Source organism: Populus nigra, chromosome 4 (assembly GCF_951802175.1).
Source record: "Populus nigra chromosome 4, ddPopNigr1.1, whole genome shotgun sequence".
Classification (NCBI taxonomy): Eukaryota; Viridiplantae; Streptophyta; class Magnoliopsida; order Malpighiales; family Salicaceae; genus Populus; species Populus nigra.
The window spans coordinates 2,808,114-2,831,484 of record NC_084855.1 but is presented as its reverse complement, the minus strand read 5'-3'; the positions used below and the strand labels follow the sequence as shown (position 1 = coordinate 2,831,484).

The 23,371-nt window shown below is 35.0% G+C and overlaps 3 protein-coding genes and 1 long non-coding RNA gene across 12 annotated transcripts; all 4 read right to left on the bottom strand.

Moving 5' to 3' along the window:
* Positions 1-2,985: 2,985 nt before the first annotated feature.
* Positions 2,986-4,344, bottom strand: LOC133691935 (uncharacterized). The gene is made up of 2 exons (XR_009841761.1): positions 4,054-4,344; positions 2,986-3,931 (listed from the first exon to the last, which is right to left on the bottom strand). It is a non-coding gene; the product is annotated as an uncharacterized LOC133691935 (long non-coding RNA).
* A 6,299-nt stretch (positions 4,345-10,643) lies between these two features.
* Positions 10,644-14,298, bottom strand: LOC133692209 (uncharacterized). Of its 7 annotated transcripts, none has more exons than XM_062112980.1 (3): positions 13,503-14,298; positions 13,199-13,288; positions 10,644-13,098 (listed from the first exon to the last, which is right to left on the bottom strand). In XM_062112980.1, exon 3 carries the CDS (start codon positions 13,053-13,055, stop codon positions 10,818-10,820), a length of 2,238 nt encoding a protein of 745 aa, XP_061968964.1. In that variant the 5' UTR covers positions 13,056-13,098; positions 13,199-13,288; positions 13,503-14,298; the 3' UTR covers positions 10,644-10,817. The 7 variants fall into 7 exon arrangements, with proteins under 7 accessions (XP_061968964.1, XP_061968966.1, XP_061968963.1 ...); XM_062112982.1 differs by having other exon boundaries at positions 10,644-12,914; XM_062112979.1 differs by having other exon boundaries at positions 13,706-14,298.
* Positions 14,299-14,426: 128 nt separating this feature from the next.
* On the bottom strand, positions 14,427-18,304 carry LOC133692210 (fructokinase-1-like). 2 transcript variants are annotated; one of them, XM_062112987.1, is made up of 6 exons: positions 17,703-18,304; positions 16,923-17,173; positions 16,513-16,804; positions 15,405-15,557; positions 15,133-15,212; positions 14,822-14,956 (listed from the first exon to the last, which is right to left on the bottom strand). In XM_062112987.1, exons 1-5 carry the CDS (start codon positions 18,099-18,101, stop codon positions 15,147-15,149), a joined length of 1,161 nt encoding a protein of 386 aa, XP_061968971.1. In that variant the 5' UTR covers positions 18,102-18,304; the 3' UTR covers positions 14,822-14,956; positions 15,133-15,146. The 2 variants fall into 2 exon arrangements, with proteins under 2 accessions (XP_061968970.1, XP_061968971.1); XM_062112986.1 differs by lacking the exon at positions 15,133-15,212 and having other exon boundaries at positions 14,427-14,956; positions 17,703-18,303.
* A 1,345-nt stretch (positions 18,305-19,649) lies between these two features.
* Positions 19,650-23,254, bottom strand: LOC133691371 (iron-sulfur protein required for NADH dehydrogenase, mitochondrial-like). 2 transcript variants are annotated; one of them, XM_062111843.1, is made up of 8 exons: positions 23,151-23,254; positions 22,931-23,054; positions 22,270-22,392; positions 21,658-21,755; positions 21,373-21,499; positions 20,863-20,948; positions 20,332-20,457; positions 19,650-20,084 (listed from the first exon to the last, which is right to left on the bottom strand). In XM_062111843.1, exons 1-8 carry the CDS (start codon positions 23,175-23,177, stop codon positions 19,914-19,916), a joined length of 882 nt encoding a protein of 293 aa, XP_061967827.1. In that variant the 5' UTR covers positions 23,178-23,254; the 3' UTR covers positions 19,650-19,913. The 2 variants fall into 2 exon arrangements, with proteins under 2 accessions (XP_061967827.1, XP_061967829.1); XM_062111845.1 differs by having other exon boundaries at positions 19,912-20,084; positions 20,337-20,457.
* Between the last annotated feature and the right edge of the window lie 117 nt (positions 23,255-23,371).

The following is a 23,371-nucleotide window of genomic DNA, read 5'->3' as shown; positions in this document are numbered from 1 at the left end:
ATCAAATTGGCTGCAAGGAAAGCTAAAGTTGATGCTTGATGGTGTCCCCTCTTCTACTTTTTTTTTTTTTTTTAATGACGCACCACCATTCCTAGGAACCACAGTTTTTTTGGATTCGGTTCATAATTATGTTTTTTTTTCCCTTAAACCCCAGTATCCGGAAGTTTACTGCCGGTCAAATTGAGTAACCTATTAAGAAGTAAAACTCTCCTAGCAATAATAAATAGTATATTCTATACAAGACTTGAATTCAAGACCTTATTTAAAATCAACAATCACCATCACTTGAATTATTACTGCAAAATGTAGAAACAGTAACTCATGCTACAAGAAGGGAAACTGTTTGAAAATTATTCAGTTTTCCCTGTTTGGTTTGGAAAGCAACAACCAGGGGAAGAGCAATGAAGTGAAATGTGGAATCTATTCCAATCCAAAAGAGATGGACAACGAAAAGGAGAAGATGGTGTTCACACATGTTAGATTTATAAGCTCACATCAGAAGATAACAGTCTTCTTTCACTTCTGATGGGATGGAATTTGGCAACGAAAAGGGATGAGCCAAAATCTTCAAAAGAATCTTGCCCTAACCTGCTCTGCCTAGCTGCCTATATGGCTACATATCCCTCCCTCCCTCCATTCCCCACTCTCCATCCAACGAATTTTGGACCCAAATCATTTATAAACTTTCCTTGTAATTTCAGAAACTAAAGCTCTCCAGATAAGAGGATTATTTAGGCTCGTCCCCTTCCTCGTTCTTTTTTTTCTCTCACCATTGTACCGGGATGGCAAGGGATTTTTCCTTTAGGGTGGTAGATGATTGCTAACCTTTAGGGTGTGTTCATTGATAAAAAAAAGCTTTTCTTTTTTCTTTTCTTTTCTTTTCTCTGTTTTTTCTCGGGTTTTTTATCTTTTGATTGAGAATTTGGAAAACTTGTTCATTTGTTGACAAGCTAAGATGGGTTTTTTTCACAATAATTTATAATAGTCATTTTAGATTGTAGAATATTAATTTTATTTCATTCAAATTAAAAATTACAATGAAAAAATTATATTTTAAACTGATTTTTTTATATTATATTTATAATAAAATTTAAATTTATGACAATAACTAAGTATGAAAAAATATATAAGAAATAATTTTAATATCTTACATTGCTAATTAAACAGTGCTTTTATATGAAATAAAAGGGAGTGTATTATTCATGTTTTTTTTTTAAATTTCAAAAGCTTGTATTGTAAAACCTTTAAAATGTATTTTTGAAACTCTGTATAAATTTGAAAAAAAAGAAGAAAAATATTATATTTTAACAACAACGTTCCTAAACAGCCCCTTGGTGCCTAATGACGTTAGATTTGGACCTTTTTGTCTCTATTTACCTGACGAAGTTGCATGCCCAACACGAACATGACAAAATCAATCCCATGGGCCCTTACGGTTTTTTGCCTGATTGCCCACCTTTTGACAAAATTATACAAGGCTTTGTAACACGTGGAGACAACTCTTTCATAATTATTACGTAATTATATTTATATTTTATAAGGGTGCGAGGACATCGGTCCTCCGAAGGACGTGAAATTAATGATTGCTGGGTTAGTGCTGCACGACTGTTAATCAAGAACGATAATCCTGTTTTATGTTAGATTTTATTGTAATTGAAGATGATTTAGGTGAGTCCAGCTCTCGAATAGGGCTCCTACACCCTCCAAAGCCTTGATCTCTTCTTATAGAAAGAGTCCCTCTTTTGAATGGATTTTTTGTTGGTTGTTGAATGCCTTTTCAAGCTCCCAAGTCAAGAAAAAAGAGTTCAAGAATCTTGTTGCAGGATGTTTATCAAAGTAGTTTTGTTAAATTTAGCGTTTATATATATTAACTCGATGACTCAGTTATTTGGTTCTCGTTTGAGCTCGAGCACTTAAGTTTAAAAAAAATTAAAATGAAACTGATCTAATTAATTCATAAATTAACTCATAATTTGATTAATCAAATTTAAATATGATTTTTTTTAATTTAAAACTTTAAATAATATCTTTTTAAATTTAAATAATCAAAACTTGGTTCCATAACTTTACTTTTAATATATAAGTCATGTGATATTGCACATCTTTATCTAAATTAATCTAATTTATATTTAAAGATTTTGCTATGATTAAGTCAAACTATAATATTCCATTTTCCCCCGATGATATGAGAATTAATATTTTTATTTTAAACTATTTCTTGAAGCTAAATGTTCAATTAATGGTTTGCCATCCACACAAATTTTAGGGCACTCTATACGTACATTTCTTGAAATAATTCGAATCTAAGGTAATCACGTAGATAAATCCAATAATCACGTGAATAAGCCTCGAAGAAAAGTCAGAAGCAAAGCCAATTTTTATTATTGTTCTTTAGTTTTTTAATAAAAAAAGTTGTGGTCGTCTAAAGACATCGAGGTGGGTGCAATATTATCGATCGTCCATGGCATGCATCCGCTTCTTAAATTTCTCTGCATCGATATTTGCCTCTTATCATTTAAAAAATGCTTTATCCTATGATCAGGGATTTTCCTTTTTTTTTTTTAACAATTCTAAAGGTAAAAATATTGTATATACAAATAATAACATGAAGTAAAAATATTCCATATATTATTTCAAAATTAAGATACATATGAAAATTGAATTTCTCATATCATTACATAGAAAATCACTATGTAAATACACCTGCTGCGCGCTACTTATTTATTTAGCCAGGGACTCGAATGTTAAAACATGCATGTATTTGATGAAAAAACAAAGGGATAAATATATCGAGTGTTTGACAGATATTATTTTTATAAGCAAAATATTAACAATATGTAGCATTTCTAAAGCCAAAGAGAATAGCTAGCATCTCTAACGCTATAATAAGCTGAATTAATTAATTAAAGCGCATATATATATATAACCACAGTTGTTGGAAAAGGGACTTCAAATTGACAATGGGCAAAATAAAAAAAAAGCTAGTAAAGAGAGAAATTTTAGTTCTTTGGTAACCCTAACCCTAGATTTTAAGCAAGCAGCACAGCCCTTCAATATTGATGCATGGAAAAGTAGTTACATCAAAATGTGGGCACGAGCAGATTCTCTAGAGGTGATCAACCGATTGAACTTGTTTTTTCCGCCCCCTTTGATCTTCCATCTTCATCCCTTTCACATCGCACCAAGCAGCACTTCGATTCGAATCTTTCATTTTTTTTTTATTACTTTCAACATGAGAATCCCCACAAAAGATGGTGGTATTTCTACACTAACAAATGTTGATATTGTCGTCACATCATGTTTTTTTCTTCTTCTTTTTTTAGTAAAGGAGAGCCTCTAACATGAGACCCTAAGAAGGAGAGAACATGGATACGAAGTGCACTCATTAATTAACGTAGTAATATCATGTAATTAATTAACAGTGCAATTACAATTTACAACTGCTTGTTCATCGATCTTAGCTAATTAGTTGATAAAATTTATACACGATTTGATTATTTTGACTAACAATCCTCCTAATATCAAGTTAAAGCAGCCACGGAGCTACTGTTCCTCTCTCTCTCTCTCTCTCTCTCTCTCTCTCTCTCTCTCTCTATATATATATATATATATATATATATATATATATATATATATATATATATGGCAACAAATGTAAATCTGATCCCAGTTATGGTAGTTCTAGTTTTATTTATTTATTTAAAGTTGACCTGCAAGAGTTAATATCTGACCCGCCTGCTACAAATGAGAAGTTATGGTGATATCCCTGAAGATCATATCAAACTAAAAGAGGCACAAAAGCTCAGAAAGCCAAACCTTGTAAGCCTCAAGACAGGCTCCTTTCTTGCTCTCCTGGTTCCTGGATATAGCGCTAGCAAGCGAGAGAATATACTCATTTTATCGTTAATCTCTTCAACCGAAAGCATACAAGCTAAATTTACCAAAAACACAAGGAAGATTATAACTATATACTTAATTAATTTTGTCTAAGATATAGTTAATTATTTGGAGACATCAGACATGAAAAGGAGACCGGAAATGATGAAATCATACCAGTTAATTAGTACTGCGACCTCCGATAGCTGAATTATGTTATCTTCACCAGAGAAACAAATTAATCACAATCACAAGTATACGACAACAAAAGTCTCAATACACCGTCCGAATGCTAAACAAATATAGTTGGGGGGAATGAAGCCTGGTCCGAAATCACTCAATACTACATTAACGTTAAAGCTTCACATGAATGACATCGAACCAGACAGCAATCCCCTCAACAGTTAATACATGCGAAAGAGGAGAAAGAGAGAGAGCGGAGAGAGAGAGAAAGGGAGACAAATTATGGAGGTTTTGATATGGCCATGCATTAATTATTTCTTTCATGGGGTCCTTATATATACACGTAGGGATGATAGAGAAATTCTAGCTCGAGTCACATGAGATGCAGTTGGAATCCACTTTCTACACTACCCCCAACCATGCTTTTCGCACATAGGTAATTAACATCCGAATGAGAAATGTTTTTTGGGCAGAATAATTGACTTAACTTTAACTACTTTTTTTCTCGAACATGGTAATTTCAGCTGGTCTTAACAGGTATTGTCTATTGTGTACATTTGATGGCGAGGTCAACCCAAACAGAGAGAGCCTCTTTTAGGGATCCGGCACAAATATGTTCTGTAAATTCAACATCTTCCTTCCAAACCCATTTCGTTTAAAACTAGATTATTTTACTGTACTGTGTTGCGTGCGGTTCCTTCCAAACCCATTTCGTGTAAAAACTAGATTATTTTACTGCACTGTATTGCGTGCGGTGTTGTGTTCAAAATATTTTTTTAATATAAAAAATATTTAAACATTATTAAGGTGTTTTATAATAAAAGATTTTTAATCATGATGCATATTAGATAATATATTTTTAAAATATTGATACAAAGAAATATTGTATGATATTTTATTTTTTTCAAATATTGAGACTGTAAGTCTGTAATAAATCGAATCGATTATAATTAATCTGTTAAATTTATGACTCAGATCATAAAATCATGATAACTTTATAGAAAGATAATAAAAAAAAACTATGAAGACTAATTTTTAATCAACCTAATGTTGAAGGACAGAATTGAAAAAAAATATTAAATAAAAAAGACATAAAACATACCTAAATCAACATGGATTAACCTACTAAACCCACAATCTAGGTCATGATATCAGGATAATATCATAGAAAGCAAATAAAAAATAATCATGAAGTTCATTTTTCAACCAACTCAATGTTGAAGGATGAAATAAAAAAATTAATAAAATAAAAAACTCAAGTCAGCCAGAGTTAACATGTTAAACCCGCGACCTGAATTGTGAGACCATGATAATTTCATAAAAAAATAAAAAAAATTACAAAAATTCATTCCCAATAAATCCAATGTTGGAGGTTGAAATCGATAAAAAAAAAACTAAATTCATGAGAGTGATATAGCTCTACAAAAAGCAAAATTTAAAAGATTTTGAAGCCTAATTCCTAAATAACTTAATATTGAATGATGAAATTGAAAAAAATAAATAAAAAAAAATTGAGTTGTTGGGGGGGGGGTGAAATTGAAAAAAATAAAAAAATTATAAAGATTAATTTCTAATCAATCCAATGTTGAAGAATAAAATAAAATAAAATATAATTAAACAAAATGACCTAAAAAAATGACTCGAGTTAATATGTTAAACTTGAGACCTAAATTATGTGACCATGATAAATTAAAAAAAAATAAATAAAAAAATTATAATACCCCATCTCCAACAGATCTAATCTTGAAAGTTTAAATTGGAAAAAAAAAATCTAAATCCATGAGATTGATATATAACTTAATAGAGAGGAAATCGAAAAAAATTATAAATGACAATTCACAAAACAAACTAATATTGAAGGATGAAATTAAAAAAAAATTAAAAAAATAATTTGATTATTAAATAGTGAAATTAAAAAAAAAGCTAAACAAACAAAATAAAAAAAACACTATTCTACTAAATATTATTTTGTAAATATGACTACAATAATTTAATTACACCCTTTTATGTTTTGATAATAGTTAATGAAGTTTAATACTTATTTCATAGAAGTTTTACTTTTTTCCTATAAAATGGATTTTTTAATTAAGATATATTTTACTCCAAAATCTATAACCATGGTGTGTGTGTGTAATCAGGGATCGCACTAATTAATGGCTAAGCTCTCGAGATTTTCTTTACAAGGCAAACATTTGCTACTCCATGTTGATAACTGAACTGTAGATTGCAGCCGTGTATAGCTAAAACAACACCTAATTTTAATTAGATATCCGTGATTAGTGGAGCTGACCACTCTTAGATGGTCTTGCTTGCAAGACCTTGACCCTTGTGTTCATTTCAAGTAAAGGATATGTCCTTTGCTTGCCACTAAGGTAAAGGGAGGGTGGGAGGTGGAGAACCTTCACCATTGATCGATGGCATATATATGCAGCATTTACGATTCCAAGCTTAATTCCCAAGCTTAACACAGATTGGCCTGAACTACTTAAAGATGTAATATATAGTCAGCATAAAAAAAAAATATAAAAGAAGAAAGAGAAATGGACAAAAGATCGGTGGAAAACCATGCAAGTCACTAATTAATTGCACAAGGGACACTGGTTTAATTCATCATGCAATTTCCTCAGTAAGCGAGAGCTGATATATAATTCCAGAATTAATTGACTACGCTCATGACTAATTAAGAACTAAATAATCCATGAACATGTAAAAGATTAGCAGGTTTGAAATCCTCCAGAGGTAGCTGCAGGTAAAGTTGCTTTTGTAAAGTGAGAAAAGATTATATGTTGTTTCAGCCGACAGCTTGAATTTTGTTGCCAAATAAAGTAGACGATTTAGCATATTACTTCGAATACTTGAACTTCCGAAGCATATAGCTAGATCTGAAAGAATATATTTTTCCATGGTCATCATCTACCTACGATCGATATACATGTGCAAAGGAACCAAAAAATATTCTTAGAACATCAAGTACTGATCAATATTGGTAAACTACAACTTAATTCTGCGTAAAAATAGTTTGTCGAACTCGGCGTTGAAGCTTCATTGATCGCTAACTGATTCACTTTAATTTGCAATAATTATTAACTTATCATTCTTCGGAAATTAATTTTTATTGTCTTCTCTAAAATGATTTAGACGTTGATATATGCATTAACTGAACTTGAGTGATGTAGAGAGTTGAGTTTGAGAAGCCTGAGGTATTAGTTCAAAGAGGTGTGAAGCTATGATCATATGGTATATAACACTTCCTTCTATGACAAGGAACTGAGCATCTACTTACATGTGACCATGGTACAATCTCAGTCTGAGAAAAGAAAATGCTGGACAAACCCTCTCAGCTCTTGTTTCTGGGACTTTAGATATCAAATTAAGCAATTATTTTCTCCAAATCTTCCTTTATTCCAAAAGCTGAACTCATTCAATCAGCCTTATGATGCTGGCAGATTGTGAAATGGCCAATGCTAATCCTCAAAGCAGATGATGGCAAGACAATTTATGTCCATACACAAAATCCATTGCTGCTCTAAGATGGATACAAAGTGTTTTTTTTTTTTTTTTTTTTAATTTTTCAATGGGCATCTCTATTTTGCGGTTCATTACAATTTGGTAGATAGCATGTCCAGTTCACAGTTAAAGCATCCTAAAACCACTGTATCTCATGTTCGATCCCCATGTTAGAGTACAATGCATACTAGCTTGCTAGCTAGGTAGAGATCAAATAGCAAAGCCAGACAAGTTAGAAGCATGCAACTATGAGATCCAGCTAAGGTGCCCTATATCATCATCACATTCCTGTGGACGGTAGACGTCCTTGTGTCGTTCCACCATAGAATTCAGCTTCAATAAGAGACACCTCCTAAGTACAGCCAAACGATTCATGGCCCATGAATCTATCTATCATGAAGAAAAACATACGTAAAAACATATAGTTTTAGATGGAAAAAAATGTGGAGTCAAACTAAGCCTTTTGGGGCCCCTTATGGTTGGAAATGATGGCGGAATATTAATAAAGTTCATAATAATGTATCTTTAAACGACAATTGATTGATAAATCTATATTACCTACAACAATTAGAGTGAGAACTACTAAAAAAGCAAATGGAATCATTACCTCTGTACAGATTAATTACATGGAAAGTCAGAGCCCCATTTGGTGATAGCATTCTGTTTCTACTTTCCAAGCACACATGTTATCAAAAAGTATGGTGCCTTGTAATTCTTGGGTAGGGAAGGTTCATAATTGAGAACGTTTCTGCAACTGAGCCTCTTGAAAACAGAGTAGGCTTCTTTCACTTGTAGCAAATGGTAGGGTATCTTAAACTTAGGCCAGCAATAATTATTAAGAAATAATTCCCGAGGAGGATAAGTAACTAGTATGTCCCTCTGCGCAGATAGGTTCATGTTTGTTGCCTACAACTTACAAAGATCCTGAGTAATTGAGTTTCACTTCAGCTTAAAACAGCCAATTGTTGCAGAAGTGACAGTTGGAGTAGGGGTCATGATTAATTGGAGTAGGGGGCATGACTTTGTTTGTTGATATCGCAGATCATGATCTTCATATTTTGATGGAGCTATTAGAAATCAACAAACCATAGTTAGATCTGGTTGCGTTTGATTAAGTGTCCCATAAGAAAACAGATGAACAATAAAAAGATAAAAAAATATTTGATTGAAGAGATAAAAATGAGTATAAAAATATAAAATAAATATATCATTAAAAGAAATATATACACTTTCAAGTCCTTTCTATTTTAACTATCTTCGTCTTTTCTATCACCGACACAGAAACCAAACACCAGTACCGATCAAAAACAACTTACAGCCCCAGTCAACACAAAGCCCATTTTTCTTCTTCTTCTTTGTTTTTCCAGAAGACACCAGAAAGCCCAATTCGCAAGTCAAAATTCAAAACATCTCCTTTTGTTTTTCAATGTGATAGAAAATCCAACTTCATAGCCACTATTGTTACTCCATCAGTTTGTCAACAAATGTAATTAACGAACTGAAAGCATTGTGTAAAGTATGTCTCTTTGTATATCATTCCATGTATAAGATTTTCAAGATATATGAATCAAGCGCTGAAGTTGCATTGAAAATTTGCCACCGTTTCCATTTTCCAATATGCCCAGCAGAAAGCAGCAGCTATTTTTTTTCTTCACGCCATACGTATATTGGACAGGTAATATGCAGACATTCTAACATATTCACGCTCATTTAACTATATATATATATATATATATATATATATATATATATATATATATATATCATTGGAACAGGCAAATAATCTGGTCTTAGACTTTGAGCATTTTGAAAGATCTTGTCTCGAACCGAGAGACAGGCCCTGAAGTCTATAATATAAGAATTATTGCTAGTTACATGCCTGCAGCTGCCAACAAGTAGCTAGCTCGAGTTATTTGACTTTGATGTTTCCTTAACAAGATATGACTCTTGTGAAATAGCACACAGTTTTTCATGCTGGTAAGGAGGGTTAAACATGTCTGCATCTTTTTTTAATTAACATGAATATCTGTGTTAATTTATGTATGTTTTGATTAATTATATAAATTTTAAAATTAATCATCTCAATGAATCTAAAAAAAACTTAAACTTATAAACATTAAAAAAAAATCTAAATCCCACTAATTAAGTTACAGAGTTAGATGTCTGTATTGTTCTTTTTTAATTGTTAAAGAATCATCTCAATCTAAAAATTTAAATTATTAAATAAAATTTTATAATATAATTTATATTATTCTCTAAATCAATCTATTTTTCCTGGTAAACAAAATGAAAAGATGAGACTAAAAGATGAGACTAAACCCTTCTTGAAGCTGGGAATTTCCTTGACTAAGGCCAGGTGTTCGACTCCGAACTTCGCTTCTGGGATATTACATTTTCAGTCGGTCTATGTGCCGTGGGCTCCTTCGCTAGACCTGAAGGTTTGGAAAGCCCGTGGTAATTGCCCGGCCCGAAGGGCACACCTAGGTATAGTTCCCTAGCTTTCTGGACGGAAATAAAGACTCACCTGAGAAGACGTAAAGTCCAAGCTTAGGCCCATTAAATAAAAACTTACAAATAATAATAAAGAAAATCCGGCAAAATAAAAAAAATAAAAGGGACTATTGATTTGAGGAGCCTCTTGCATGACCTGTTACTTTTCTGGTTCTTATATTTACTGGTACAAGTGAAGAAGATGCATTAACAGTCATCCAATTGTATGATAAAAACTTGTTGTCTTCTAAGAACAAACTGATCAGATTGAAAAATGGATTACAAACTGATCAGATTGAAAAATGGATTAGCTTTGCAGCCGTATAGGAAAGATTTCCATTGCTAGCTAAAAACCATCTTTCTTTGAATTTTATTTTTTTTAAAATATATATTTTAATATTTTTAAATCATTTTAATATGCTAAAAATAATTTTTTAAAAATATATTTTTAATAAAAAACACTTCGCTACCCCAACCTCACACAACCCCTAAATAGCTTGTCATTGTCTTCCATAGAGATCCTAAGGAAGAGCAAGTAGCTCGTGTAAAAGGACAAGTAGGAGCCAGGATGGGAAATAACACAGAGCTGAACAATAATCCTGAGAATAATTTGCGAGTATTCCAAAATATTGCCCATAATTTTTGCCCAACATTATAAACAAAAGGAATAAATCTGGGCTCTGGAAGCAAATTCATTGTCAAAGCTCTATGTAATCTAGCAAAAATATTCACGAACTTTTCTGCGGAATTGAATCCAGCATCTATAGAGGGACAGTACATGTTGTTCTAAAATGTCCAGTCTGATGGCAGCGGCTGCAATGCACAGTCTGTTTCATGTGCCCCGAAACTTCTGTACAAACTCGCTTTTTTCTTGGTTTAGCTGCTGGTGGTTGAAGAGACTTTGGAGGTTTTATAACGAGGTCGACAGAATTGTTGCCTGCATCGTCTAATCCTACTGATAGTTCCCTCCAAAGGGCTTTATCTGGTATGGGGTGTATGGTTTGTGAATATGCCTTGCGATAATTTGCCACAGTGAAACAGCTTTCAGCAAACCGAGAAACATTCTGCCTGCAAGAGAGAAGAGCTGCCACAGCATGAGCACAGGGCAGCCCACATAGCTGCCATCTACGGCATGAACAGTTGCGGCTACAGATATTTACTATATGAGAACCTTCAGCAGAAACAACTTCAAATTCAGCATCATCTACTTTGAGAACCTGATGAGTGCGTGCGTGCTCAATAGCCACAGACACTTGCCTCTCAGCAGGAGGAACAAGTATGCTTGTCCACTGCGAACTAGTTTCCCGACGCTCATTGAACCACATCATCAGCTGTCTACGGATACACTCCATCATTTGAATTATTGGAAGTCCAGATGCTTCCAGTATCAAAGAACCTAATGATTCAACTATGTCAGCTGTTAGATGTCCAAGTCTTTTTCCCTCAAAATATGCTGACGCCCACAGGTGAGGGTCAATTCTTCTAATCCAATGAGCTGCATCCTCTGACAGTTCTTCAATCAGTGTGATTTTCTGTTCAAATTCAATTGCAGTGAGAGCAAAAGCAGCTTCCCAGAGAAGGTTGGCTAGTATGGTATTGTTGAACTCCTTGCTGAAATTGTCGATGAGATGATGAACGCATAATCCATGAAAAGCACTTGGGAAGTGTACTTCTATTCCATCTATGATGCTTTTCTGTCTATCTGATAGAATTGTAAGCTTTGGCATGTTTACCATGTTAGCTTCAAGCAAGTTATGCAGCTCTGAGAGGAACCACATCCACTCAACTTTGCTTTCATCATCAACCACGGCAAATGCCAAAGGAAATACAGCACCCTCTCCATCAAAACCAGTGGCCAAAAGCAAGGTTCCATGGTACTTGCCTTTCAAAAGCATTTCATCAAGGGCGATAAGAGGACAACAAGCATTCAAAAATCCATAAATTGAAGCTTTGAATGAAACAAATAGGCGTTCAAAACTTCTATCAACAGAATTCCCATAAACCACAGCTATACTTCCTGGGTTTGTCCTTCCAATCTGGTGACAATACCATGGGAGGAGGTGGAATTCTTCCTCAAATGACTCGTTAACAGCAGCCATGATCCGCTCCTTTGCTCTCCAGGCTTGCTTGTATGATAATGAGATACCATGAACCTGATGAATTTCTTCCAGTATCTCCTTCGGTTTGTAATGAGGGTTTTCCCTGAGGCTCCTTTCAATGGAGTCTGCAATCCACTGGACCGAGGCTTGTTGGTGACCAAGATGTGTAATTCCATCACAAGTATGTTCATTAGGCAAGGTCCTAATTGTGAATGTAGGAACATCTGGAAGCTTTGCAGCATGAATTCGCCAAGGGCATCCCTCACTGGCACATTTAGCCACGAAACGAGTCTTGTCAGATTTAATTGTCTTCATCTCAAAGTGATTAGCAATGGCTGCATCTCTGAGTGCTCTCCGACAGCTGTGCACATCAGGGAACTGTTGGCCAACAGTCAGCTGATGATTGGGAACAGGATCATGGACACGAGACTGAATAACAGGAGTATCAATTACAAGGCTCGTCTCCTGATTTTGTTTCACATCTGAACTTGAATTTTCGTGAGAAACAGAGTGTTTTTGAATAGCCAATTCATGTTTTTCCATTAAACCTAACCTTCTTCCCTGAGAGATAGGGGTCAACTGATTTTCTTGGTCATCAACATCGTTATGTCCTTGATCAGCATCCAGCTTCACATCACTATCAAAATCCAACCCATTCTCTTCATAATTCTGAACATCTCCATGACGCAGAACCATGTTGTATTGATTGCTCTGATTAACAGCTAGTCTGTGATCATCAATATGACTCGAACCCAAGTCCTGAACATTCAAACAATAATCATCAATGTCTCCCAAACATTGATCCAAAACTGAATCGACACTATTCCCCGGTTTCAAATACTCATTGGGCCTCAGCATTAAATCCCGATTATGCTCAATCATCAAATCATTGCTCTCCATGACTCAAATATATACCTAAAGAAAGCTCCTATAAAAGAAGTACCTGAGCCCAAAATCCATTTGCAAATCAGCATTCTTTTATGTTACTTTTGAGAGCTAAACGATACCAAATTCATCAGAAATTCGTAAGAACAAATGCTTACCTAAAGTCTGCAATAATTTTATCTAGAATTTGCTGACTCCCAGGAGACAGCTGGAATTGAAACCCCTCTATATCATCTAAAACACCCCATCTGAATCAACCAAACAACAATTACACGACATAAAACTAACCAAATGAACTTTGTCGAAACTAAAAAAAAAGTTCAAATTAACTCAAATACCCAGTTTGGTTTCCCATCAAGAAAAACAAGAACAGAGAGAATTGGCCGCAAAAAAGCCACATTAAACACTTGGCTTGTTTAACAAAGTTAAAAACATAACCTTGTGGAGAAAAATAAACTTTACCTCAGCTTACACATTCTCAGCAGCCAAACAGGGTACAGCTTAAAAAAACACGCTTTCCAAAGCAAATAAATAATCCATTTTCTAAAAAAGAACCCTTTTCTTTTCTGGAACTTTTAAACCCAGAACAACACGAAACATGCCCAACCCCAACTTTCCTCAAATTCTTCTCAGCAACCAAACAGAGATTAGGAAAAAAAACTCACGTAAAAAACTCTATAGTGTTCTGCAGTAAGCAAGGTCTGGCAGAAGCAGCGAAATCAAAGCTTTAAAGCAGACGAGGCACTAATTAAGAGGGGGGATAATGGGATTAGTAGGTGATTAAGAGTAATTTAAGAGTTGAATGAAACGGAAAATATATTTTTTTAGGCGGGTAGGCGAGAAGGAATTCGCGCAAAGGGGAAGGGTAGTGAAGGAGAAGACAGGGAATCATTAATAGATTAGAGGGTATACAGAGGAGCGGTTCTGTGCACTGTGCAGTGGACTCGTTAGGCTATCCTATCTTGAGGGTATTTAGGTCATTCTCCTCTCTTAGACGACTCTTCTTCGCTTCTTGCTGCTTTTGATAGAAAAAGTACATGAGTACTGTTTACAGTACAGTCACTCGTATGTTAACAGTTGGTGCGAGAGTGTCTGCAGCCGTTAGTGCCGGACACAAATCATGTAACTAATGGTGGTCGGTCGGTCGGTCCCACTTAGGGGTTTTTTTCTCTTTCTTTCTTGATTCAATAATAATAAATATTCTTTTTGACTAGTACGGCGGTCAATCCAAAACTGTTGCAGAAATCCGTTAACTAGGTGACTCACGAATTGATCCAGTATGACATGATGAGTCAACCTGGTATCAAATCAAAACCCAATTTAACCATGTTGCAAATTAGCGAAGAATTGAAGCATCTACACTTGAGCATAGGAATGCAAGAAAAGTTACGAACAGAAAAGATGAAGTCTGCTGCATTACTTATTGCAATCAATTTCATGGCAAGGAGAACTCCCAATGAAATCGAGGGGATGAATTAGTTCCTCAAAAAACAAATTGATTCTAAGCAGCTGCATGCGTTCTATTGCATCCATCAAGAAGCCACTTTTCCCTCTAGCCAACTATTTTCAAGCTTAGGCAGCAGTTCAGAAACCACTTTTTGTAGAGCGATGTGGTTTACTTGAATGTTCCTTCCATTTATGACCATTTTTGATAGAAACGTGATTTCCTCAGTGTTCAAATCTTTTACCAGTTCACTCCAGAATTCATCATCCTCATTGATGTCTGATGCTCTCATGAGTTCAGTTACTTTATCCAAGGTAGCCACATTACGACCAGCACCACAGCCCATGGCAGTTGCAGCGCCTACCGCGTTTGCGATCGCCAATGTATGTACCAAGGGCATCTTATGGATATAACCAAGTGCAATAGCAGCTACAAAACTATCTCCACATCCAACAGTGTCAATGACATTCACCTGATCACATTTTCGAAAACTAATCAAAATCTTACTTTCCATTTTTCAGGACATGCAATGGAAATAAGAGTTACACGTACTAACATGAAATATTGGACTATCCACTCAAGATATAGATCAAGATTAATTTACTTTCCACTTTTCAAGCTATATGGGTGTAGAAAAGCAAAACTCACATGGTTAAAGATGATTAGTATAAAAGAATGTTCACTACATGGCATGCTCTTGGTTTTTGCATCCTCTCAGGTTTTGACAGCTACAAGGATTCAGCAATGTCCAGTTAATGAGGCAGTGCATGGCTTAAATTAACGATGAACACATTCAAATAAGATGTAATAAAAACATCCTAAAACTAAGGCATTCTATGGGAGAATAAGATGCAAGGTTTCAAGGATATACAATAAGATTGCAGCGTCAAACGACTCTGAAAATCAAAGAAATATCATACCTTGAATGCAGGTGCACAGGATATACTGGACATGGTGACTAGAATTGAGCCCCTTGAACCCATCTTAACAATCACCCATTTCGTGCGTATCCCGTTTTTAAGCAATTCTTTCCCTGCTAGCATTGGGTTTCCTATGCCAGTCAATGACTCAGCCTGGCATATAATTAATGTAACTGAACTAAATCAGAACTGCAGCAAGTAAACTGCTTAAAGAATGCAAGCTCAAAGCACAAATGGAAGAGGAGTTAAATGGTCTAAAGGCAAAGACGTACAAAACTACCTGCAACAGTCATAAAAAGCTCCAAGATTAACCAAAAAGGAAAGAACTCAAGCGTATAATGGTTAAGGAGAAATCTAAAACTGATATTCTAATTCGTGGCTAAAACACACAAAGGATGCTCTTAGGTTGGATGAGTTTTGAGCATTTTAGTCATGCCGTGTATCCATGAACAAGCATTCCTGAGCCATGTACGATTTCAGTACTTATTGTTTCTATAGAAGCTTGCAACAATCTGCAGTTGACATCATATCCAAAGAACAAGGCAACAGTTATAGATGAAAATCTTGCAGTAAGGTTCTATGTTAGCATATATATATATAGACGTTCAAACACTTCTAGGGAAGAATGGAAAGTGCTTAATAGAACTAGTTCATTTAACAATCAGTTTGCACTATGAAAATTCTTATTTGTTGAGAAATAATAATTTACATATTGACGTTAGTTTCATTGCATGATCCAGACTAGCTCATCCACAACTCTCCATACAACTTTTCAAATTTAGTTAAATTTTTTTACATCAAATAGAGGATTCTAAAATTTTTTTTTACCAACCATTCCATGCATGCTCAAACTTTTCTATTATTTTGTAAGACTCTAGGTATACACATGTGCCAATATATGGGACATAAACAACCTCACAAGCAAATCTGATCTTATGTTGTTGTTATTATTATTATTAATATTTTTACTTTGGATAATCTGAATTTTGGAATTGTTTTCAATAGTGGATTAGTTTTGACCTTGCGATAGGAGATTAAAGTGATTGTGTTTTGCTGAGAACTGAAGCTAATCTTGAGAGATTCAAATTAAGAAGATTCTTGGTCAAACCTCATCGGATGTTAGAAGAAGAACATCGCTCATCTTCAAGAAATGGCGAAGTGCTTGTCGTTCTTCAGGTGAACCAGTCATAAGACTCTTTCCACGGGGTCCGGGATCAAAGAAAATAGATGTCCCAACGTCAACGGCATAATCTAGAGCTAACATTATCAGACCTGGGGAGAGCTCATCAAAGCCAAAACCATTGCAGAACAGGATCTTTGACTGTTTAATAGCCACCTTTACTTCTCCTGATAATTTACTCATCCAGCTAAAAGCAGGCTCCTTAGAGAAATCTGCTCGACTGAAAACACCAAAAGCGACACAAAGATATCCGGTTGAGCACAAAAGGATGATAGCAATCTATTCTTTTTTTGAATGAAAATAGCAATCTAATTATGCACAGCCAGGAAAGCTTTTACCTACAAAATCCATGTCTTTGCAAAGGGTCAACAAGAACCCAGCACAAAAGGGTCTCATACGAGGCACTAGAACTATCAACAATATCATCATCTTCACTCATCCCAGCCATGCTAATCCTCTCCTCGCGAAGCACATCTAGCAAAAACTGCCCATATATTTCATCACCCACATGACCAATCGTGGCGCAATGAAGTCCCAATCTTGCAGCTGCTATAGCCATATTGCAGTTACCCCCAGCTTCCCAGTATTTCTACTTGCAAAAGAAATCACTTTTAAGAACGAACTACAACCAATATAGACAAATGGGTCACTAATGCAATTGCTTTCCCATGTCATTCTTAAGATAACGAGTTAAATGCTAATTTATTTTTCCAAAAGTAACATTAATCAACCCTAAACCAAATCAACAGCAAACATAAACAAATGGGTTACTTAATGAAAGACTCAAACTTTATTTCTTTTTCTTGTTATTATTTGGATGCAAATCATTTCCTCATATTAAATACTAACATCATTACCTCAACTTGCAAAAATCACATAAGAATCAATCAAAAAACAAATGAAAAGCTAATATAGATAAAAGGAACTAAACCTCATTCCTCTCAGCATATAATAATCAAAATATATTCTGCAAAAACCATATTAATCAACAAGGAAACAAATTAAAAGCTACTAATACGATACTCAAACTTTATGTTTTCTAATGGAATTTATACTGGGCACTGACTGAATCCAAAAATTAAGTAATTAAAATTAGCTAAAAGAAGAGCAAACGGTACCCTATCAGGTGGAGACTTGGACAGCTCTTGCATATAAGCAAAACGAGCCTCACGAGAACGAGGGGGCAATTTTGGAACATTAAGAACAATATCAACACACAGATTTCCCAGAGTGGCAACATCAATACTTTTTAGACCAACACTCCTTAATTTCCAGTCATGAATAGCAGCACCGTTACCGTTTGAAGGGACAAGCGAGGCCGAGCCATGACTGGGGACGGAAAGTTGGATTCCTTTGCAGGTGAAAACGGAGTGGTGGTGGTGATAGAGTCCTCCAGTTTTTGGAGGGGAAAAAGGGAGGATAAAATGTCTAGGGTGAAGAGGGGGAGAGAAGATCGGGTGAGAAGAGGGTGCATGGTAAGGGAGTGGAGATTCGAGGGTTACAGTGCAGTGATGCATTCAGAGGTGGAAGGAGATTGAGAGGAAAGAAGAAGAATATAAGGAAATTGAGAGGAATGTGTTAATATTTAAGGATGTTTTTTGTTTTTTGATCTACTCTTGTTCTTGTCGAGAGTGTTCAAGTGGAGACTGCAACCTTTTTTCAAAGTGCTGTTGTCTAGGAATCTTTGACGATCAACTTTTGGTTCTTTGGATTTTCTTTCCTTAATTTCCTTTCTCTTGCAAGGTTTCATTTTTAATATTTCGAATTCATTAATAAGGAGAAATTAGAGAAAAAAATAGCTCCATTGATCCTTCATGTGCATGCATGATAGAAGCTTTATTGTTTTTAATTATATATTTTAATATTGTAAACACGAATAAAATTCTTTTTTTATTCCTTTTGAATATTCCAACACTTAAAATTAGGATAAAACTCTCTGACCCTCCTTGTTGTTACATTGTTTTTTTAAATATTTTTTATTTATAAATATATTAAAGTAATATTTTTTTTTATTTTTAAAAAATTATTTTTAATATCAACAAATTAAAATAATATAAAAACACTAAAAAAATATTAATTTAAATTTTTTTAAAAAATGTTTTTAAAATTAAAAAACAAACGGATGTTCATATCTTGGGTTTTTTACTTGTTAACTTGGATTTATTTTCATACCATATATCATCTCGTATCTGAATAAAAAAGAGGCTGTAAGAAAAAGAAAGTTCTGTGAATGCAATAGTCATGGATGATTTGCTAGTAGCTTGGCCAAGAAGAATGTGAAGAAACGAAGAACAAAGCAGAAGTCTTGTAGTAATGGCATTGGAATCTCATGATTTAATTATTGTGGGCGAATTTTCATTTCTAAACCTATCCCAACTCAATATATTATATTGTAAATTGTAATTTGTAATTTGTAATTAAATGAAATATACTTGCCTCACAGGAAAGAACCCTGCAAATCTCTGGATAAAAACAGAGAGAAGAAGAAGAATACATCCCACTATGAAGCGGACACACGCTAGATTCACATTCTAGTTTCCTCTCTCTGGATGAGAATACATGCTGTTAAAAGGTGATTCTAAAGTAGCAAAGACCAAGTGGCAAATCCCCAAGAGATATTCCAAAACAATCCTGAGTAGCAATAATTAAGCTCAGCACCACAAATCAATCTCTTGTAAGCAAAGGTACAAACACGGAAAGGACACATATGATATGCTCATCCTAATTGCAGAAAGACTACCAGGCTACCAGTACGATGCCTTGAGCTACAAGTTTTTCCTTCAAAACCTATGTGGGTTTTTGCAATTTTGAAAAGGTTTTTACTCCTATGATGACTTCGGTAAGAATTAATTGAGTTATGTGAACAAAAGTGTTTCGAATACTTATCTGTAACCTAAAAATGAAGTCACCAGTAAGTCACTGTAGCAGCAAGATTCCCTTTTTGTGACCATTCGAGAATAAATGAAATCTTATATTAGTGCTATAACTTCAAGAAAAATTAAAATCAATGTCCATATGGTGGCTAGACTGGAAATGATGTCAGGAATGACCAACACATACCCCCATTGTTCCACACACTTGTAGTGTAGTTAAATAATCTCGAGAGAGAACAGAGTCACTGGCTGAGATCTGGAGCAAATTGCTCTCAACTTTTCATATGCCCTAATCCTAAAATACATTAACTTATTCAGACGATGAAAAGGACAAGAGATGTTAAAATTGGCATGCTATAGCAGCTAAGGAAATTGGAAAATCATGAACAAGTAATCGATGGCTACAAGATCGTTGTCAAGAGGGGGGGGGGGGGCATTGTTCTTCTAGCAAAGCTTTTACAGATTAATCTCTGGGTGGAGAGTTTGTTCCTTTGCCAATTCCTCAAGTTTGCTGACAACATTTTTTGCTGTATCACCATATGCTTTGGAGATCACAGAATCAGGTGCTGAAATGACAACAGGGACACCTTCATCGGAACCTTTTCTAATGTCTACTTCCAATGGTATCTGAAAAATCATAATGTCAATGAAAGTAATTGCTAGTTACAAATTAAGTAGAGCCATCAAAAGGTTGCGTTCATCATGTCCAAAGTAAATCAAAACATAAGACAGCTTGGAATGTGCCGAAGATGCAACAAGAAGACTAAGACAAAAAGAATATCAGAATTCCTCGTTTTCCAAAGATACTGAACCAAGGTCCAGCACCTCAAGGACACTTTAAGCTGTTTTTTTTTTATAAAAAAAATTGGCATACCTCACCGATTAATTTGTAACCCATTGAAGCAGCTGCATTTCTAGTTCCTTCTTTCCCAAAAATGAATGAAGGCTCACCACAATGTGGGCATTTGAAGAAACTCATGTTCTCTACAAATCCCAAAATCTGTAAACGTCATTAGAATACTTATAAATAGATTATTTAAAGCAGGTTTTGTTTCCTTTACTATAGAAGATGACAAACAATAGAATGTGAATCCCATATCCCTCCATGGCAAGTAACAGATGCACTTGCTTTCAGTTTAGGGACAGCACATGCATGCAAGAGAAACATATCCATCCACCAACGGATGCTAGCATGTTTCACATGCATATTGAGCCCCAAAACTTATAAATGCATTGTCTGTTGTAACCATTGTGATTTATAACCAAAAATCTCATGGCACTGATCATAATCAGCTTTTATGCACCACCCTATAATTCTCCATTATCCAAGCCAATTTACTGATTTTTTTCACTAGTTACTGAATGAAATGACATCTTCAAATTTTAGCAAAAGAAATGATCATACAGGAACATCAACTTTAGAGAACATATTAGCTCCTCGACGTGCATCCATCAAAGCAATATCTTGTGGAGTTGAAACAATCAATGCACCTGTACAAGCAGAATATATGTCACCAAATCAGAGTCACTTGTTGACAATAAAATAAGAAAAGCTTTCTTTTTTGGCCCCTACTTGGATATAGGGTGTTATATAACATGTGGAAAACAGGCTGAATGAATCAACAAAAGCACATGGAGATCATCACAATTTTTGCACTTAATTATCAAGGCAAAGGTTTTACTGCTTATGGAATAGTTGGAATGAAACCAGTATATTTCCACAACAATATAATGAGAAAAAAGCCAAATGAAATATTCAGCTAAATCATTTTCAATATAATGGTCACAGTGTCAGCATAATGGCAGTCATCAATTAGATAATTAAATCAGCACAACTACTTTAAAGAAACCTAAACTGGAAATGGAGAGCATTGCTTCTTTTTTCCCTTGGCTAATTGAAAAAAGCTTTGCTCACCAGAGAGCTGCAGATTTTGAGTCATGGTTAGTTGTGCATCGCCAGTGCCAGGGGGCATATCCACCACAAGAATGTCAAGATTTCCCCAATCAACTCCCCTAGTCATTTTGGCAAGAGCACTCATCACCTGCACTAAAAGAAAAGGGAAAATATCATCTTTACATTAATTAACAACAAATTGTTGAAATTTTGTTTAAGTTGTTCATAAGATCACTTAATGTAGATTGCATCCCATCTGAAAGATGAATTAACCTAATGAAGGAAATATCTAACAGACTACCGTACCATGGGACCTCTCCATACAATAGGGGCATCCTTCTCAACAAGAAATCCCATTGACATGCACTTAACTCCATAGTTCTCAATTGGAATCATCTTTTTATCTGCAAGAGCGAGCGAGAAGGGAAGTTATGTTCCTCTCTTACATGTGTTTGGGTGTGATCTTGTATGACCTCAAGTTCCCACTAAATGTTAAATTCACACAACTTCTAGCCATGTTGAAGAATACTGAAGTAAAAGAAATTAAAAGAACAAGAACTCATTCTCTGACATTTGCATCTGCCATGCATGAAGAACGAGAGTGAGAGGGGGGAGGATAAAAGATGACTTGCAGGATAAATTCACTTGCTCGTGTATTTCAGTATGTTTTCAAAATACACATTAAGCAAGGTACAAAGCACAGTACATAATTCAATAGTGAAAATGAGAAATGAGAACGCTGAAGTATGAAATCGACTAAAGTTAGGAAACAACCTTAAAATAGCTCAGGAACAACTTCTTACTATCTCAAACCCCTTGCTATTACACTTATAAGATCAACTTATTGATATCCATATAAACTGCTACCATAAATTGACAACGTAACTTCTTGAACACATTAGAAAATTAAAGCATTACCTTCAGTAATATCTGGCTTCCTGTCAATCTTCATCATCATAGGAACAGATGGTCCATAAACATCAGCATCAAGCAGGCCCACCTTTAGTTGGCAATTCTTAGCAAGTGCAACTGCCAAATTAACTGCAGATCCAACAATATTCTTAAATGAATCCAATCAATCAGCATTTAATCATATGTATAAAGACAAGGCATATAACACGGTAATCGCATTTAAATTCAATGAAACCGATCTCTAGTCGCACAACTCACAATTTGAAGTTAGTTTCCACCTTCCACTACTCTTTAAAACATCACATAAAAAGCAAATATTTCGAAATGAAAACTAATGAAGTAGTCATTTCACAAAAATTAGCACACAATCATTGACCCAGAAGTTGGAACATTATGTAACGACCAAATTGCCTCATCAGCTCAGCAAAACTGACAAAAAGAAAGGAAATTTCTCCTTCATGCTAACATTTATCACCTGCCCCAAATCCCAACACGTATCTTCTCCATATTAGTCTGATAACACAAAAAAAAGACTTCTTTTTAACAAGAATCATGAAAAAAAACTTGTTTAAAAGCTCCAAATGAAACAAACGCTTTCAACTCAAGTCCCCCAAGACTAGAAAGTAGGAAAAACATGAAAAAAGAGATGGAAACCAAAAACAAATACCAGCAGTGGTGGATTTTCCAACGCCACCTTTACCAGAAGCAACAGCAATAACATCCTTAACCCCTTCAAGCCGCAACTGTGATCTCTTAAACGTCCCTGAGTAGCCTCTAATACCTCCAAGCCTCTGCAATCCAAACCCACCTCATCATCATCATCTCCATCAAATTATGAAAACCAAAAAAGTAAGAAATCAAATCCAAAACACAAGACTTAAACTTACACATAAAGGTCCCAAGAATCCCTTCATCAATCCAACCTTGCTCAAGAGTGGAGATGAAGGAGAGAATATAAAGCTGGGCCAAGGGATTTACTTACCTGGACTGGGTAAATGGGCTATAAAAGGCCCGTGTCGTAGGTTGGCGGTTCGCTCAGGCCTAGGCATGTGCTCTCCCGGCCCTTGTCCAAGCAATACTAATTTTTGAAAATGATGGGCCTTGAACG

What these genes read in the sequence shown, in the direction of transcription:
- LOC133692210 (XM_062112986.1), bottom strand. Translation starts at nt 18,101, where the DNA reads ATGCATCACTGCACTGTAACCCTCGAATCTCCACTCCCTTACCATGCA. An exon ending in CAAAGACATGGATTTTGTAG is followed by an intron (nt 16,805 to 16,922) that starts GTAAAAGCTTTC and finishes TGGTGTTTTCAG; the next exon opens with TCGAGCAGATTTCTCTAAGG. An exon ending in CCTGTGCACCTGCATTCAAG is followed by an intron (nt 14,957 to 15,404) that starts GTATGATATTTC and finishes AAATGTGATCAG; the next exon opens with GTGAATGTCATTGACACTGT.
- LOC133692209 (XM_062112980.1), bottom strand. Translation starts at nt 13,055, where the DNA reads ATGGAGAGCAATGATTTGATGATTGAGCATAATCGGGATTTAATGCTG.
- LOC133691371 (XM_062111843.1), bottom strand. Translation starts at nt 23,177, where the DNA reads ATGAAGGGATTCTTGGGACCTTTATGT. An exon ending in TGGAAAATCCACCACTGCTG is followed by an intron (nt 22,393 to 22,930) that starts GTATTTGTTTTT and finishes TTGGATCTGCAG; the next exon opens with TTAATTTGGCAGTTGCACTT. An exon ending in GTTACAAATTAATCGGTGAG is followed by an intron (nt 20,085 to 20,331) that starts GTATGCCAATTT and finishes ATGATTTTTCAG; the next exon opens with ATACCATTGGAAGTAGACAT.